General features: G+C 32.6%; 2 protein-coding genes and 1 pseudogene across 2 annotated transcripts; all 3 read right to left on the bottom strand.

Moving 5' to 3' along the window:
* Positions 1–176: 176 nt before the first annotated feature.
* LOC123209648 lies at positions 177–4877 on the bottom strand (annotated as a pseudogene).
* Positions 4878–6978: 2101 nt separating this feature from the next.
* Positions 6979–9848, bottom strand: LOC123208836 (pentatricopeptide repeat-containing protein At3g53700, chloroplastic). Its single transcript, XM_044626424.1, has one exon. The coding sequence runs from the start codon at positions 9673–9675 to the stop codon at positions 7396–7398; it is 2280 nt and encodes a 759-aa protein (XP_044482359.1). The 5' UTR covers positions 9676–9848; the 3' UTR covers positions 6979–7395.
* A 1526-nt stretch (positions 9849–11374) lies between these two features.
* On the bottom strand, positions 11375–13223 carry LOC123225018 (actin-depolymerizing factor 2-like). The gene is made up of 3 exons (XM_044648856.1): positions 13053–13223; positions 12040–12305; positions 11375–11953 (listed from the first exon to the last, which is right to left on the bottom strand). Exons 1-3 carry the CDS (start codon positions 13053–13055, stop codon positions 11803–11805), a joined length of 420 nt encoding a protein of 139 aa, XP_044504791.1. The 5' UTR covers positions 13056–13223; the 3' UTR covers positions 11375–11802.
* Positions 13224–19150: the final 5927 nt, after the last annotated feature.

Here is a 19150-nt window from a genome sequence, read left to right as displayed (position 1 = left end):
AAATTTACAGTTCAATTTGAATATAACATTAATAAACTCTTAAAAAATTAAAATTTTACATTTCCATTTATGAAATATTATATTTTTCTTCGAATCTTTCATATTTTAGTATGAGAAATTTTATCTAACTCTTCAGCCTATAAAATTCACACATGTAACCCAACAACAATAGAGTAGATAGAGTTGAGTTCTGAGTCTTGCATAAAATCAATAGAGTTGAGTTTAAGTCTTTACAATAATCATGTCTTCCTACACATCCTCTGCTCAAAGTAAAATGGCAAAGAACTTGAAAAGGATTTTCAGAACAGCTAATTTACTTGGACAAACATTTTATAGAATGAAGATTTTTGACCGGATTGATTTTACAGACAATTATACACAACATAGCAACGAGTATGAGATGAATTCTCAGAGCAACATTCATTATGATTCAGCATGGCAATATCAGGAACCGGAAGAGAAGAAAGCTTTTTCTACCTTAATGGTGAGAAAAAGAACCCCAACTAATGAGACCTCGATTGCAGCAAGCATAATAACCAGCAAAGTCTGCAATGAGATGTATGGATTTATAAAGAACACTATTGCAATTGAACCACTCTGCCAGACCTTCAGCTGTGCAAATGCTCCTTCCTGTTTCAAAACATATAACAAGAAACTTGAAGTAGCAACATGTACAGGCTTCATTTTCATATGAACAAAATCACAGCATTATTAATAGTGGGATTCAAAATTCATATTGGGAGAATTCATGCAACTGTCGCAAATAATTGCCACCACAATAACACAAACAGAATTCACTTTTCTCCATTTTGCATGAACTGTAAAACTATCGATGATAAAACAACCATCTATAAACTCTCTTTCAAATTTATTTTTTTTTGGTTACTTGAAAAGAAGTTAGAGTGCAAATATGTGAGCACGATAGAATATAGGATTACTTATGTTCAAGAAAATAAAATGGGCAAATTAAGTTTTATTTCAATTTACTAACTTTGCCCTCGAGAGGACAATTATGTATATTGACACTCTATAAGGGAACTTAAAATGCCAAACCAAACAAATGCTTGTCTTATAGAAATTGCAGTAATTGGTACCGTATCATGCTTGAAGAGTATTCCAAGCAAAGCACTGAGCTGTGTGTTAAGCGCTCCATCACCAATTCCCAATATAGCTGCCATGAGTAGTGGGTATAAAATACCAAGAATTCCGTCTGTTATGCTGTACAAAAAAAGGATAGAACAAGGAGTTGAAAAGATAGTCAAACCCACAATAACACACTTAATAAATGCTTCACGCTCTACAAAACTACAGTGCATAGAAGTAGATAACACAAACCTGTATTTTAGCAAAAGCCAGAGGAACACAACAGCCTGAACTAAAGTTCCACCAAAAACTATGTAAGTGATTGATGAAAGACCAGAGGTAAGTCGACCAGCAGCCAGTGAACACTGAAAGAAGTTGCAAAAACATGTTGACATTTCATTAAACAAAAGCAAAATTTTATAAAACAAGTAATCAGAAAAATAAAATTGTACTTCCTAGGTCAGATCATTTACTAGCGTGGTGCTAGTCAACTTTTATATTGGGAGCATTAGCATGGAGCACTAATAGAGCCATACTTGTGTCTAAAGTAAGTTACAAGCAAAAACTGGTTGTCATTCAATGGTGAGAAAAGCACCATTACTCAAATAAAACCCTTGAAGTTGGGACCACGAATGCATTAATAGAAGTATTACTAAACTATAAGCATCTGAACTCAATTCATAATTCTAAAGCATAGATTGTAAAAGAATGTTATGACAGAGAGGTTCAATAGATATTAGTTCTCTCTTGATTTTTCTTTATACTACCAGAAAGTGATGAGGTTAACATTCCAAAATGAAAGCATGCACATATCTCACCGTACAAAAAAAAAAAAAAACGAAAGACTGAGAGGATTTAAAAAAGAAGCCCTTGATAATTTAAGAAATGTGAAAATCATGTGCAATTACTACTTCTCTTACTCACCAATGCATCAACAGCTCAATACATTGCCATTGCCCCACCCACACCAGGTGCACCAAGTGTTGGAGTTACAATCTCCTTAGTAAATTCAGCCCTTCAAATAGAGGAGAGAAAAAAATGACCCACTGACAAAAGAAACGAAATTACCAAGTGCAGACAAGAAACATTGAAAATTTCACGGGAATGGCTACAAGAAAATAGCATATGAAGTTCATTGAGAAATACCATACAAATGCTTGTTGCAATCCTGAATATGCAATAAGGGGAATGATCAGGATCATCCTTATGTCAAACAGAAGTGCGATGACTGACTTTGACAAAGACACTACATAAGAATAAAAGTTAACAGAAGCATCCGCTGATCCCTTTTCTCCTTTACCATCATCTTTACGTAAGAAACACAAAAGTACAGTGCCTAATGTGATACTAATAAGGAACACAATGAACAATAAAGTTGTGCCAGTGGTAGTTCCCCCCTGCAATGATGTGAAAGAAAATAAGTGAGAAGTTTCTTATTTATGTCACCAATGTTATCTCTTGGACCATTAGAAGACATGAAATCCAAGAAAATAAATTTCCTAGTCAAGAAATAATTCTTGACTGAGAAGTTCAGATGTTATTAATTATCATCTACATTCTTAGCAGGAAAATGTTACAGCAATGATTTCTCGATATATCACTTGGAATACCATCTCCTTTTTGCAAAACATAAAACTAATTGGAGGGGGGAACTATAAAGGGAAAAAAAAACTACATTTTCACGCCATGAAATAATACTGTCCAATCAAGCCCAAACAGGCAAACAAAATCAAGATGTCTAATATGTACTTATGAATATCAGCCAATAGATCAATCATTAATGTGAGTGTTATTTTGTACCAAATTTAAAAAAAAAAAAAAAATCATCATCAATTCCAACAAGAATAACAAGCAATGCTTTTAAACAAAGACATTGACCAAAAAAAAAACCAGCTAAAATGAATTTGATTTCACGGTGCCATATTTTGCACTGAAATTACAAAGCCCTTATAACAAAGTTACTGCCACCATTCATTTATGGACAGTCTACAATACCAAGTTTGAGGATTTCTGAAAGATAACATCTGGTAGGTTGAGACTTACTCATCTAGAAAATTATTAACAATTTTGACAAACATCATACCTTGCTTATTGAGCTAAGCAAACTGTGGATGCCAGTCAACTAGCTTTCTCAAAAGAAAAAAGCCAAGAGTTATACAATTATGATAAATAATTTCCCCATTACAATTCCCAGATCAAACCGGAAAGTCCAATCCAACATAAGCTGTAGAATAGGATATTGTGCTTTCCAAAGTAAATGCCTAGAAGAGGTTGCTACAGCAGATAATTTGATGGAAAATTATACTATTATTATTTAATGACACTAAACGAAGACATTAACCATATATTAGGGTCAAACATAAAAAATTCAAATTTGGCCATTCCACCTAATGCAGAACCACACAAGTAAATTGGCCTCCACTGCCTATTGTGGAAAAACCCTCATGGATACAGAGTCAAAAAGATAGTCCAAGTGTCCAAGAAAATTCATCCTATTACTCCTACCTAGCTTGTATATCTTTTTAACTAAGATCTTTCTTAAAAAAGTAGAATTATGTACTTGATTATTATATGAGAAGACTTGTCTAGCGCATTAATTCTTTCTCAAAAGTAGATTCTAATATTTCCTCCGTTCTGTTTTACTTACATAATGAAATTGATATTTAATTTGGACCCAAAGGAGATACAAACAAATTTCACTTACAAACCCTTAACTACTTGAAGGAAGGGTCCGGAATTATAAATCATCAAAATAAACATGAGTTAATAGTAAAACTTGAGTAAATAGACATTCAAATCAGAGTCCGACTACAAGGGAGAAATATACCGTTCCATTCCTTAGCAATGCAAGTGATATAAGATTTCCAACTAACAGCAAAAACAGCAGGGGCAATAGTATTAACAGTGGGAATACCAAAACAGCAAGCAAAAACTCATCTAAAAGAAAAAAAAAAGATCATTCCATTAAACCAGCATATAGTTTGACTTGTAACAAATAATTCAAAAGGTGCACCTGGTGGCTGGCAAATACTCCCCAGAATTCTCCATTGAATTTTCCGATTATCGTTCCTTCATGCAAGTTGTGATCTCTTGCATGACTACGTGCAGTGGAAGTGAGATATGTCCCCTGATATGCCATAATGAGGTTAATCAAAAGTAATTTTCCATCAAATATCATAAAGATAAAACAAACTCAAATTTAAAAAACACTGTCACACTTATCCAACCCATATAATTGAAGCAGCAAAACCAAGATACACCGAAGCTGGCACCATTTTATACCTAGAGAAAGTATAGCACAAAATTAAAACTAGTTCAATAAAAGCCAAAATGTAAGAGCTTCAACAACACAAATTAAAGACTACCATGACGGCTTTAAATTCGCAGCAACGAAGAACCAATAACCAGTAGTCCCAAGTACGACAGCATTCTTCGAACACAGTAGTCGAACCACCAAGGACGCAAATAACGAGAAAAACGTAAATGAGAGGTATAATATTCCAAGCGAAATCGTCCCCAATTCTCTTCCTAAGACAAATTTCAATCTCAAAACCATAAAAAACAGCACAATACTTCTATGAAACAAACAATATTTGAAGACTGCTAAAATTAGCAGCAACTCACAGTATTAACAGTTGTCTCCAAATTCTGAGCAGCTCCATAAGCGAGAAATATCAACAGAAACGCAAAGCTCAAGATATGAACATCTCGCGTGTGGTTCTTTGGAGATCGAATAAGCAAGTTGTCAACAATGAGTGGAGTCTCTTCACCGCGAGAATCCATTGCTTCAAAATTTGAAAGTCAACTTACCGTGAAATCGCTACATATTGTAGAGAAACGAGAGGAACTCCAAACAAGTGAGGTAAAGAAAGAAAAAGCGCCGGCCGGAATCTTGTGGAGTAGAAAACATACAAAACAGCGTTAAAGGATATTAAAATATATCGTAGGGCCGCAAAGAGGCCTGCTTGGATGCTGAGAAAATGAGGAAGAAAATAAGAAGTGGGTGGATTCTGAATTATTCTATTATTTTCATACGGATTCTCGAGATCAAAATAGTGGATAGAAGAGCAGGGCAGTGTTTCGAATTAATCGAAGGAATAGGCGGCCATAAAAGATGAACGGGAACGACAACGGTGGATGAGTCTTTTGTCTTTTAAAAATGGCCGAATAACTATGTTCCATCGGAACTTTGATGAAAGAGCATTTACATCCCGTAAGTTTTGAAAAGTACATGTTTCCACTAAATTGAAAAGATGGATGAGTCTTTCATCTTTAAAAAAGGCCGAATAACTATTTTGCATCGAAGCATTGATCAATAAGTAATTTCACATTTTCTAAGTTTTGAAAAGGGCCAAAAGACTTATTCCTACCCAAAATATCTTGTTTTCTTAAGTTTTCATTCTTTATTTTAAAAAATTCCAAACACTTATTCATAGATGATTAAAATTAATGGTTTTAAAGATAAAACCATCATTTTATTTGTAATATTAAAAACAAACTGAAATTTAATCTCATTTTTCTCTCTAAACCTTAAAAACTAAAAGTTTACCTTTAATATAAATTTTAAAAAATAACATTTCCCCTCTAAGGTATAATTTTCAGATCTTTGACATCAAATCTGACACTATCGTTGGCAACAAATATCTTCCAATACTTTATCTCCCACCAACGGTCGAGCTTATCTCATTTGAAAGTTTGGACAATGTCAATTAATGTTGAAAAGAACTCTCAACTTCGTCAGAAAGACAAAGCTATTTGCCTTCCCCAAAAAAGATAAGAGATTTCATCTTCGTCAAGGAAGACGAAAGATCTTGTCTTTGTCGAAGAGATGATGTTTCGTCTTTCTCGATGAAACATCGTCTCCTATTGGGTATAAGACTGCTGATCGAAATGAGAGATAGTGAGAGAGCGACTACTGGAGGAATAGAAATGAGATGCCGCCAAAGAAGCACCAAAGTTTGAAATCTAAACCCTATAAGGGAAATGTCATTTTTTAAAAATTTGATTATGAGAGAAATTATTAATTTTTATGATTTAAAAGAGAAAAAAATAAAATTTTAAAGGGTTAATTTTTCGTTAATTTTAACTATTTGTGAGTGGATAAATAAATTTTTTAAAGTTAAAAGATGAAAACTTGAAAAAAGAATCCTTCAAGTGGGAAATAGACCTTTCGCCTTTTGAAAAGTATATTTTTCCACTTAAACCATGCATTAGTTTGAAGAGTTGCAAAGGATTTTTGTTTCTTTCATATATATATATATATATATATATATATATATAATTGATAGCACACATTCCTCAAAGAACAAATAAATTCAATTTTCACTCTAATTAAAACTGTATATTTTTTTCTTTTTTCTCTTAATCCTCCTTTAAATCTTGGTTGTCGGAAAAAGCCCATAAGAGTTTAAGGGTATAGAAGTAACAATTTCTATATCTAAAATGTGAATTACAAGTTCAAGAAGAGGCACATGTTTTACCTGTTAAAAGAAAAGACACATGCGTTCTTTACTGAAGCAAGAGCTTGGAAAGATGGAAAAGTGACCGCAGAGGGAAACGTCGTTAAAGTCAAAGAAAACGACAAAGGGAGAGAAGCAATGAGGTGGCAACGACAGCATAAAAAGAGAAATTCCTGGCTATTCATCAGTAACCCTCTATATCAACAAAACAACAAAAAAGGAGAAATTTTCCTTAGAATTATAGATCAATTGGTGAAAGGTAAACCTTCTAAAAAGGAGACAAAAGAACCTACATGAAGTATGCCTGCTCAAAAAGCCTGTAGGGCAATTGATCAGATTCGTGGGGCTGATCTTATTAGGAAACCTCATGCCTTATATACCATTTTAAAAAATTCACATGCCAAAACTCATGTTATCTTCTTGCCTCTCTTTAAAATGGTACAATTAAGAAATTTCATAAACTGTAATTTAATAATTTAGGGTCAGGCCCTCACCCTGAACAGAGATGCACAAGAAAACTTAAAAAAAGAACAGGAAAAAAAAAAAGCAATCTAGCATTAAATATTATACAGATCAACTTGACCCTGCAATCACAAAATCATGTCTAAGCTAGTAAGCATCAAGAATGTGACAAGAACAGAACATCGACATTACCCTAATCTGCAGAACATGGCCATCCATAGCTTTGTATACCATCCTTAAAAACTTCTCGCCTTCATTACATCCGTGCTGCAATAATTTCTAGATTGGAGAGTTGTCGTTGAAAGAATTTTCAGATTCAACTTCATATAATTAACCAAGAAATGCAGCTTCTATGTTTCGACCAGTATGCCATTGCATAATCAATCTTTTGTCATCTTGCCCAGAAAGTTTTCTCGGGCTTTCGGCTATCCAAGATGTCACCAAAGGTTTCCAATGCATCTTGAAATTTCCGGATTTTAAGAAAGCCCCTTATCATTGAAGCCTCACTGTCTGAGAACTTTGCTTTATCCATTACCATATCAATGAGGTTAACCAGAGTACCTTCCATTGACAATGAACAAAGTCCTTCAGCCAACATATAAAATGATGAGAACTCAGGCAGAAATCCTTTCTCTAACATCTCTGCCACAAAATCAACAGCTTCTGAAATTGGTCCACCACCACTACATAGTCCACGGAAAACAAACTTATATGTTACAGCATCAGGAGGATCACCTTTATCCATCATTTCTCTAAATAGTCTCATAGCTTCATTTGTTTTTTTCCGTTTAAAAAGAGCTTGTATTACTGGATTATAAGCAGGTGGGGTCAAAACGATTCCTTTAATCTGAATTGACCTCAGGAGCCTACTCGCTACCTCAACTCTACCAGCCTTGCACAACCCCCCAATTAGGGTTCCATAGGTAACAATATCTGGTTCACACCCATTTGAAGTCATAGTTTGGACAATATCTGCCGCCTTTTTTATGTCCCCTGCCCGACAAAAGTATGAAAGAAGGGAATTGTATGTGAACTTGTCAGGCTTTAACCCTTCCATTAGCATCTGATCCATAAGTTGAGCAGCATCCTCCACCCTTCTGATCTTACAAAGGCCATCAATAAGGGTATTGTAGGTCACAGAATCTCTTGAAATCCCTTGAAGTTCCATCTCATCAAAGATCTCCTCTGCTTCTTCAATCTTTTTGAGTTTGCAGAACCCACGAATTAAAGTATTATAAGTTACTACATTCCTTGCACAGCCTCTTGATTCCATTTCTTTCAACAGTCTCAAAGCATCCTCTACCTTCCCTCTGGAACAAAGGCTGTCAATCAACATGTTGTAAGTAAACTCATCGGGTTGACACCCTTTATTCTTCATCTCCTCAAACAATTCTATTGCAACATTGAAATTACTAGTCAAACAAAGACCTTGTATTAGAGAATTGAATGTGCAAACATCAGGCAAAATTCCCTTGCTCGTGAGAACACGAGCTAGTTCTGTAGCCTCTTCAACTTGATTCTCTTTGCACAAGGTGCTAATCAAAGTATTATAAGTAACAGTATTAGGTGAGCAATCCCTCACAATCATCTGATTGAGAATTTCCACTGCCTCCTCAACTTCACGCAATTTACACAATCCAGAAATCAATGCATTATAGGTAAAAATATCTGGATCAAACCCATCTTGAAGCATCACATCCATGATATCCAGCGCATGCTTAACATGTCCTGCTTTACACAAACCATTCACCAATGTATTGAATGTATATTGATCAGGATAAAATCCCTTTTTCATCATCCCTTCTACAAAACTCAAAGCTTCATCTATCCTACTCTCTTTGCAAAACCCATGAACTAGAACATTCACAGTCACATTAGTCACCTGGCACCCAGTTTCCACCATATGCTCTTTAATTCTCAATGCAGCATCCATATTACCCTCTTCAATACACCCTTGCATTAAAGTTGTAAACGTTTTCTCATCCGGAGTCAAACCATAGCTCGACATCTCTTCCATCATCAACATTGCAGGCCTAATTTGGTGAGCTCTACACAAAGCCTTAATCAATATATTAAATGTGGAAACATCCGGTTTGATACCTCTACTAATCATATCAGCATTTGCAGTTTCAACTAACTTCAACTTATTCCCATCAACAAGAACATTCAACAAGAAATTATAGAAATGCGTGTCGGGCACCAATTCAAATTCTTGTTCCATCAACTGGGGTAATCCTAAAATCTCATTGTATAAATCAAACTTGGCGTAACTCTCAACGAATATCAAGAAAGTACCTGAGTTAATTTGACAACCAGAGGCCTTCATTTCTTCTAAAATACCAATCATGGAATCGAAAGAACCGACCTGTCCCAGTTTGGAGAGAATTTCTTCGTAGACTGACGAAGTGGGTGTGAAACTCGGCTGCTTTGAGGCCCAACTGAACAAGCGAAGGGCAGAGGATTCGTCGCGTTGACGACGGAGGGCGTCGAGGAGCTGAGATGAAGTAAAATTGGGAGGGATTTGGTGGGAGGAAGTGGAGAGAGAAGTGGCGGTGAGTTGTTGGTCATGGTGTTGGGTAGATGCAAAAGAGACGGCGGGTCTGTGAGAGAAAGAGAGAAGCGGTTGAGGATGAGGCCAAGGGTAACATTTTAGACACGAAGAGAAGGACATGTTGACAGGAAATGAAGGCTATGAAGTAAGCTCCGGCTAGACAAAGTTTGAGGTTTTTGCGGTCGTTTTTGGATTTCTGCAGTTCTGCTAATTTAATCCTCGACAGTCGCAGTGAGAAATCGTCGAAGGCGCTGCAATGTTGTGGCTATGCTTAAAACGCACCGTTTGCTTCCTATTTTGTGATGGATATAATTAGGGGTGGGCAAACGACTATTTTTTCACTCAAAAAGTATCTCATTCTTACCCGTTTATTGAATTTATTAAAAATATCTTTAAAATTATTTATTAAATTAGTGAAAAAAAAAAACTCTTAAGATAAATAATACGTTACTCTCAAAATTCTTCTAAATAATTTATTATATCATTAATTTATATTAATTTCAAATAAAAATAATTAAAAAATTACTAGTAGAAGCATACATAAAGATGTAATGTATAATTGTATTTTTAGGGGAAAAATTAAATTTTGAAAATATTTTAGGTATTAATAAAAATTTTCAAGGGATTTTTGAAATTTTAAAAATTTTAATGTACTCATAAATAGTTTTAAAAATAATGTTTACATCCATAAAGAGCTTAACAAAACATAATAAATAAAAAATATAAATGTTATATTACAAACTTATGAGACAATAATATATTTTCAAAATATATAGAGGTGAACATGTGATTTTCAAAACAAGATAAGAAAAAATATCCATTTACACTTAGTAAATTTAAAAAAAAAAATGAAATTTATATCTTACAATATTGTTTACAATTCAGTCAGATAAGAATGTTATTATAATATTTTAAAGTGACATATAATATAATGACAGAATGATATAAATATTTTTTCATGGTTAAAACGATTGATTTTGATAGATTAGTGTGACAAATGACTTTTCCTAGCTTGAAAGGTAAGAATATGTGGGGCAGTCATTCGAATGAGTCGAAGTAGCCTCTAAATTGTGACCCATTTGGGTCAATAATCAAATCAGATTGGGAATGTAGGACGAGAGAAATCAATTTTCAGGAACTTAATATCATAAATGGGATCTTGTATCTTTAAGACTTGAAACTGCTCTATAGAAGGAGTTTTTGAAATCTAAAGAGTTACAATATTTGGTCAAATGCCCCCAAATTTTTCAAAACACGGTGATCATTATATTTATGGAACAATGAAGTGGGCAGACCATCAGAATAGACGACATTTCATCTAAATTCACAATAAAGTAATAACCGTAGTAAGTGTTAAGGAAATTCCGGTACTACAAAAAGCCCATTGCCACTCCTTTACGGCTTGGCATGTCACAGTTGGTGAACATTATTGTATTTGTATGAGCTGTATCCCCACATCAAAACTATCAAAAGCAACCAACAGTCGTAAATGTTATTAAAGTTAGATTCGAACCAAACCAAACCCAATCATATGATAATTCGACCTCGACTCAAATCCTAAATGGCCAACTCTAGCTCGTTCAAAGATGTTGTCGGGGCTGCAAATGAGAATAGTATGACACAGTTTGAATTGAACCAGACAAGTTATACCAAAACTCACCCATGAATTAAGAGTTCAACAAAATAACATGTTCTCACAGAGATAGCCAAGCTCATCAATGGGAAAGGCTACTTTAAGAACTATTTGATACTTGATTCCAACAGCCACATTGCCATTTTTCACTATATAAACAATCATTAATTTGCTTATAATAAACTCTGAAAGGAACCAATATCAACTTACTCCATATATTAGTGTAAGCAGTACAAGAACACGCCAGTCAATCATCAAACAGAAGTAATAGAGCATGGCCCTTCAATATTACACAGTAAAATGACAAGGGTCAAATATTTAAATTTCAAAACGAACTAAAGGTGAGACGACTAACCTCTCACAAACAGTTACATATTAGCTTGTAGAGATCATACTACAAGATGACACCACAACACATAGGTTCTATAAAAAACAACTCACAAGATATACCAGAAACCAGAGATGCATATTCAAGATGAATAAAAGACTGTAATGGCAGAACCTGGAAACTGATAGCATGATTATCCAAGTTCACCATCCCACAAAATATAAACATTTCACTCAAGTAAAGAAGATCGAACAGAGGAAGCTCCTCGTTGTAAGGCCATTCAAATTCAGTTGGCACGGCTTTTAAAGACATCAAGACCCATCTCAGTTGGATCAGTTGCTTGCAACTCGACCTGAATTCCATCAAGTTCCCTCTTAAATCTGTCTTTGGAGCTAGCATAAATCATCTTGCTTCTCACCCTCGATGTATCAGGGGACCTTCAAGAAGAGCAACATAATATATCAGAGAAAAAAAAGCTAGACTAAATAAAGAATCCATGAGATACAGGGGAAACCAGCATTACCATGCAATAAAGAAGATCCTGCTTTTCTGAACGTTCTCTGGTGTGAGAAAATCAAAGTCATAGACAGCATATCGACACTCATCCGCTGGAAGGGCTGCAGTGAAATCTTCATAGGTTTGAGTTGGCTCACCAAGCTTCTCCACAATAACTTGCTTCTGTTTCTCCTCGATCTTGAAAACTATGAACCTATGGGTTCTTTTTGCCTTGAGCTCCAGAAACTTTAACTTGCAATCATCATGCACAGCCATACCAGACGCTGCATTGGCCTGGAGTTCCACAAAATTTATATAGTCAACTCAGGTCTCAATTTAAGTAATAAGCATCTTTAAATTGACTTTCAAAATCACTAAAAAACATTACAAATCACATACAACATCAATATTGTAAATCAAATATGAATCTTATAATTTTCCCCCGAAATTGAAACCTCAAATGTACTCAACTAACCAAAATAACCGTAATTGATCGTTATTTTTTTTTTTTTTGGGTTCAAATTTCCGTCCGCGGAGCTCTCTTTATCCTTCTTTTGCTACCCAATAGTTAAAACGATGGTAACTTCATGGACAAACTCAGAGACACTCAGATATACACATCTAATAGCCAAACAAATCAGATCCAAATATTTCAAATTCATAAAAAACTCAAGTGAATTCCAAAGCCAGCAAAATCAATTAAGTCAACAGATCGCTATATTTAATTCACTTAAATAAATAAAGTAAAATCTATTCAATCAAATTAGCCTTAGGTTCGCTACAAGTGATCATGTTTCACAGGTTTATTCAACATAAAATCAAGATCAAACCAGATCTGCAAGCTAACAAACCAAATATTACGAACTCGCAGACCATAAATTCCCTCCAATTTATTAAATCATAAAAAAACTGATAATACAAAGTAGGCTTAAAATCAGATCCAACAAATAAACTCTAGTCCAGTAAACAAAATAGCTTAGAAGAGAAACTAAAAGTTAATAAGAACTAATAAATAGAAAATAGGAAAAAGAAACAACTAACCATTTTTTCGGCTTGTTTTTTTAATTTTTTAGTGGAAAATAAGAGAGAAGAACGATCGGCGAAAACAGCAGAGAGAAAATGTAGAGCACTAAAGAGGCTCCTCCGATGACGAGGGCTTAGCTGCAATGTTGAGGCAGCTTATATCGGATGAAGTCTGGCAGGAGAGGAAAAATATCCTGAGAATATTATATATTAGATTTGCGTGTGAGTAAGCGCAGTCAAATGGCGTTGTGCCACGTATTGTACTGTAATAGAATGCACGCTCTGTAATATCCTGGCGGTGAATGAGCTTTTTCGCTGGAGAGAATGCGGCTTCGCTCTTCTGGCTTTGAAGATGTAGATCAAGTTATGGCTTTGAAGATGTAGATCAAGTTAAAGTTTGATGACAAAACGACGTGGTTTTATATGAATTTTTAAGGCCAAAAAACCTATTTGTCACCTAAGGTTTGCTTGAAGGATTTTTCATTATTTAAGTTTTAAAAAGTTAAATTTTCACTTTTTATTATCCATTTTATTAATTAATCCTATTAAATGAAATATTAAGAATATCATTTTATATAAATTTTTTATTTTTTTATTTTTTCCTCTTATTTTTTTATTTTTTCCCTAACTTTTTATTTTTATTTTTCTTTTATTTTTTTCCCTTTTTCAAACTTTTAAAGGATAAAATATAATTTTTAAAAAATATTATGCCTATTAATACAAATTTTAGGGGATTTTTTGCTAATTCAAAAAAATATATAAAGGCAATTTAAAATTTTTAATATATCCCCTAATAATTTTAAATATAATAATTACAACTTAAAATTGATCAAAAAAGAAAAAACAATATTTTAGAGTTGGTTGATTTTTAAAAATGTAAATAATACATTTTTAAACTAATCAATACATAATAATAATTTAATATTTATATTAAGTATTAATAATAATTTTATAATTTTAATAAAATAATAAAATAATTATTTTTATGAATACTTAACATATTTGTTATATGAAGTGAATGGGGGATAGGAATTTGACTTTTTAAAACTTAAATGTGAGAATTGTATTCATAAAACCTTGGGTGGCATATTGTCATCTGGCCATTATTTTAATTATAAATAAGCTAGTTGGGTTAAGTGGCTGGCTTAACGAGCGGGAGAAGAAGTAGATAGATAGTTGTTAGCCATTGACATAAAGGTTGCCGTGTTGTACTAATAATGGAGAATTTGGAAGTTTCAATGAGACCATTTTACTAAGTTTATATAAAACGGCGTCGTAACAAGTTGGATTGGGTCCATCTTCGAGTTTCTCTCTTTCTATTTGTGCGTCAATCCAACGCTGCCCCTCTTTTTCTAAATTTTGGATTTGATAATTGCCTTCCAAAAATTCATCACACAGCCAACTGTTTCAAATGATCGAAAGCAATTTATTCTAAAGTATGTGTAATAGTTTGAACCAAATTAAAGTTGTTCTAGCAAAAAAAAAAAATTATGTATAAAAAAAATATGAATTTAAGTATTTTTTAATGATATATTAAAATCAAATTTTTAATTTATCTAATTTAATGATTATACGATCGATCATGAGATTCAAAACTTGTTCCATCTAATATAATTAATTCGATCTTATAAAATAACGATCCAATTTAAATAAGATTCTTCGATAGCTAAAACGAAAAATCAATTAAAGTTGTTTTTTTTTTATTTAAATCTTTGAAAGGTCTTTTAAATCCCACCTTTCCTTTTTCCCTTTTCTTTCAATCATGTCTACGTTTAAAACCAAAACACTTACAATAAAGCTCCATTAGCATAATTTTATTAATAACATTATAAAATATAAAAATATAATTTATATATTCAAATAATAAATACAATGAATTTTATAAAAAAGTATTTGATGGAAACCAACAATGGGTGCCAAATGAGTGAAAATGTTAATATCACAATGTATAATTGGATATTATATATATATTTTTAAATAATGTTAAATAATAAATATTAAAATATTATTTAAAAATTGTAAACATGATTAGTACTTTAATTAGTATATATGAAAAAAATAATAATAAAAAATTATACAAGTATAATATAATAAATAATAAAAAATATATTTGTAAAATAAGTCATAAAATTCGGATATAAAAAAATATAGAACGTGTTTATATGAATTTAATACGATATATTATCAATAATATATTTTTAAAAATATGATAATATTAATAATAATTTTAACATTTTTCATAGATTTCCTAATTAAAATCAATATAACAATTTAAATGTAAAGTATCAAATTAACTATTAAATCTAATACAGTATAATATATAATTAAAATTTCATTTTCATAAAAAATTATTATTTCATGAATTTTTTATCAAATCATCACTAAAATATTATAATTTGTTGAAGTTTGAGTTAATAAAATTAAACGAACATATATGGAAGATCTATAGAATACCTTAATAGTGTCATATTTTTTTAAAATGTGAAAAGTATTTTCATATATTAAAAATTTATAAAAGACCAAAAACGTATAAAAAGATTAAAAAATGTGTTTAATATGAAAAATATATTTAATATATTTTGAAATAAAAAATTCAAAATGACATATTTAAAATATGAATTAAATGAAAATACAAATAATTCATGTTTTTATCATATATGATTATTATTTGATAAAATTTATAAGACCCAAATTGAGTAATCTTTGTAAAAAATACATGTTGGAAAGGATAAATTCAAGGCCAAACGACTATTTCCCACCCAAGGTATGTTGTAATGACAAGTTTCCATCCTTTAACTATGGAAACACCAAACACTCACCCATGGCCGGTTAGATTTAACAAAACTCTAACGTCTGAAAATTGTATCTCTTTTTGCCCCCCTAAACTTTAAAAACTAAAATTTTCCCTCAACCTAAGTTTTAAAAAGTCGCAGTTTCACCCTAGGGTTTGGTTTTGAAATCTCCGGTGACCGTTCCGGCTTGTCTTCCCAGACGAAGACGACGGCTTCGTCTTCGTCTGGGAAGACGAAGAACTTCGTCTTCCCCGACGAAGTTCTTCGTCTCCCAAGGCGAAGACGAAGTCGATCGAGCCTCCAAATGGGAGGAAAACATTCGCCGGAAGGAGAGGTTGCTTCCGGAGGGAGAGACCGTCGGCAATGGAGCTGGAACGGTCGCCGGAGATTTTAAAACCAAACCCTAGGGTGAAACTGTGACTTTTTAAAACTTAGGCTGGGGGGAATTTTAGTTTTTAAAGTTTAGGGGGGCAAAATATATTATATTTTAGTTTATTTTTAATATTATAACGAAAATGACGATTTTACCCCTACTACCGTTAGGGTTTTGTTAAATCTAACCGGCCATGGGTAGGTGTTTGGTGTTTCCATAGTTAAATGGTGGAAACTTGTCATTACAGTATACCTTGGGTGGGAAATAGTCATTTGGCCTAAATTCAAATTAATTTCTAGAAGGACACGGTAGCCTTAAAGGCACATATTCTTACCGCCAGACACGGTATTCCTTTGAGAACAATGAAAGCTCTGACACGTGTGATGCACATGCCAATATGGCTAGTTTCTATATTTAAATCCACAAAGCACATGATGGGTGATCGGAATTGAATCGAAAACCCCATACGGTAAATGGCAAAGAATATTTGTGTATGAGATTCATTGAGTAATAATGGTCGTGAGGTTCGGGTCCATCCGGGCTCTGTCGGGTCAAAAAGTACAACATAAAATAGGTTCAAATATTAGGTACGACAGAGAAAATTCGAAGTAACTTTCGGGCCTCCAACAGGTACCAAATTTCGATGCTGAATTCTGGCAAGTCCATACTGTCAAGCTCATAAATTTGAAGAAGTCGGCTTGTTGTCTAAATTTTGTTGCTTTTATTTATAAACTTTAATGATATTAAGTTAATTTTTTTATGACAAATACTGTATGTCTCTTTTTGACATATTGGGCTTCGCAGTATGACACAAAAGAAGCAACAAAAATAATTAATTGTTTAAATTTGAAATTTCGAAAGTGGCAGTGGGCCGTCACCGCCAAGAGCCAAGCCCGTATATTTGAAGGTCGCCCCAAGACTCAAGACCTGCAAGCAAAGCAAGCCATGCTGAACATCTCAGGAAGGGCCATAAGCTGATATGTCATGTTCATACTGTAACAATCAGATACAGCAACATGATATAATTAATGTATAATATATGGGTCGGATTTGATTCAATAAATTTAAACTCAAATCGAATGAATTAAGTTTGAATTAATTAAAATATTCAAGTTTAAAAATTCAAGTTCAAATCCCACTGTATAAATCTATAATTGATTTCAAATTTACTTTTTTGTATTCAAACTAATCTCAAATTAAGTTTGGTTTATACCCACTCCATAGTAAATCTATTATCGTGTGTATCCCCCAAAAATTCATTAAATAATAACTTTCTATTTAAGTTATTAGAGCGACCAAAAATAATCAAATAGTTAGGAAATGCATTATTTTAAATTGGTATATATTTACTTAATTACCCTAAGTTGTTTATTTTAAGGTCAATGACTTAATGATTGTAATACTTTTGTTGTGTTGTAGATTTTTGTAAGTTTATTAAATCTTAAAATACTTTTTCTTAATTTCATAAGTTTGGCAAATTTATTCCATCGACAAATGTATGACTCACATTCATCAAGTGTAAATAGTTTTGCATGACAAAGTTCCAATTAGGATTGAATTTAAATCGAGTTCGTTCGAGTTTGAATTTGAATTCAATTTGAATGAACTCGAAACTAACCAGTCCTAAACAAACTCAAGCAAGCTCAAGCTAATACTTTCGATCTCGAGCTACTTATTAAAGTTTGTGAGTTAAAAATTTTGATACAAAACGATATCGTTTTAACCAATATGTATTAAAACGACGTTGTTTTGATAACGAATTAATTAAAAGCTTTAACTTGAAATGAGTCGAACTGAACTCGAACCAAATTTGAGTTTAAGAGTAACAAGCTCGACGAGCTTGAGCTCAAGCTCGATGCGGCTCGAATCCAACCCTAATTCCAACAAGTTAGCAGTTAGCCAAGGATGATACAAGAATTTTAAAATGATTAATAAAATTTCAATTACAAATATTGATAGATATAAATAAACTGATTTATCATCGTATGATTAAAAAAAGTTTGAATTACAATTAAAATAAGCAATTTGGTCAACTAATCATTTGACAATAATAATTTGAAAATTGGACCAAACCACCCAATTCAATCGATTGAACAGAAAACTGACACCAAGTCCAGTCTAGATAATATAAAAACCAATTTTGCTATTGACTTAGTCAAACTTGATCAAAAATTTAGTTTGATTAGATTTGACTTTTTGAATTTTAATTATTTTGAATAATTTGATTTTTTTTTTATTATTCTCTGATTGAAACCAGTCAAACCATAAATTAGTAAGACAATCGGTTCAATCACTAGTCTGGTTTTACAAACATTACATGACAATACATATATTTTTTTTCTATTAGTTAACACATATTATTATTTATATATGTAATTTTAATTTATTATTTTATCAATTATTAATCCCACTAAAAAAATGGCTTGACAGTGGTGGGAAATTTCTTTCTTGAATCTTTATGGCTGGAAAATTACCAAAGAGGTAAACGGTGAAACTTATTGTTCTCCCAAATTTAAACGCACAAAAATTCACCATCACTCACACCACAATAACTTACAAGACGTCGTCGTTTTCTCTTCAAAACCGCCGCACAATGACACAGCGTAGACTCAGATCAACCTAATTTAACCGGCATCGCATGTCACAGGTACCTTGTCAAATTAAACTTCACCGACTTCATGCAAATTTTAATGACTGTACAATTCCAAAACCAGACAAATATGAAGTTAAAATTACGAATTGACAGGCAAATTAAAGAAGTGTTAAAAATTAAAAGAGTTTCAATTCTAGCTTCCATTTCTTCTCGAAGTGTTGAATTTGTTCATGATGTTCTTAATTTCGTTAAGTAATCACCAAAGTAAATTATGAACAATGGAAAATATCAAAGAGGGAAAGAAAGAATAAAAGCAAAGGCAAATCTTCTCATTTGATATTTGATAACAAAAACAACA

This window comes from Mangifera indica, chromosome 1, assembly GCF_011075055.1.
Source record: "Mangifera indica cultivar Alphonso chromosome 1, CATAS_Mindica_2.1, whole genome shotgun sequence".
Lineage (NCBI taxonomy): Eukaryota > Viridiplantae > Streptophyta > Magnoliopsida > Sapindales > Anacardiaceae > Mangifera > Mangifera indica.
This window is presented reverse-complemented; position numbering and strand designations above follow the sequence as displayed.

Bases quoted from the DNA above. Each gene is read 5' to 3' on its own strand.
- LOC123208836 (XM_044626424.1), bottom strand. From the start codon at position 9,675: ATGTCCTTCTCTTCGTGTCTAAAATGTTACCCTTGGCCTCATCCTCAA.
- LOC123225018 (XM_044648856.1), bottom strand. The intron at 11,954-12,039 runs GTAATGCTGGTT...CTCTTCTTGAAG, and splicing joins AGGATCTTCTTTATTGCATG to GTCCCCTGATACATCGAGGG.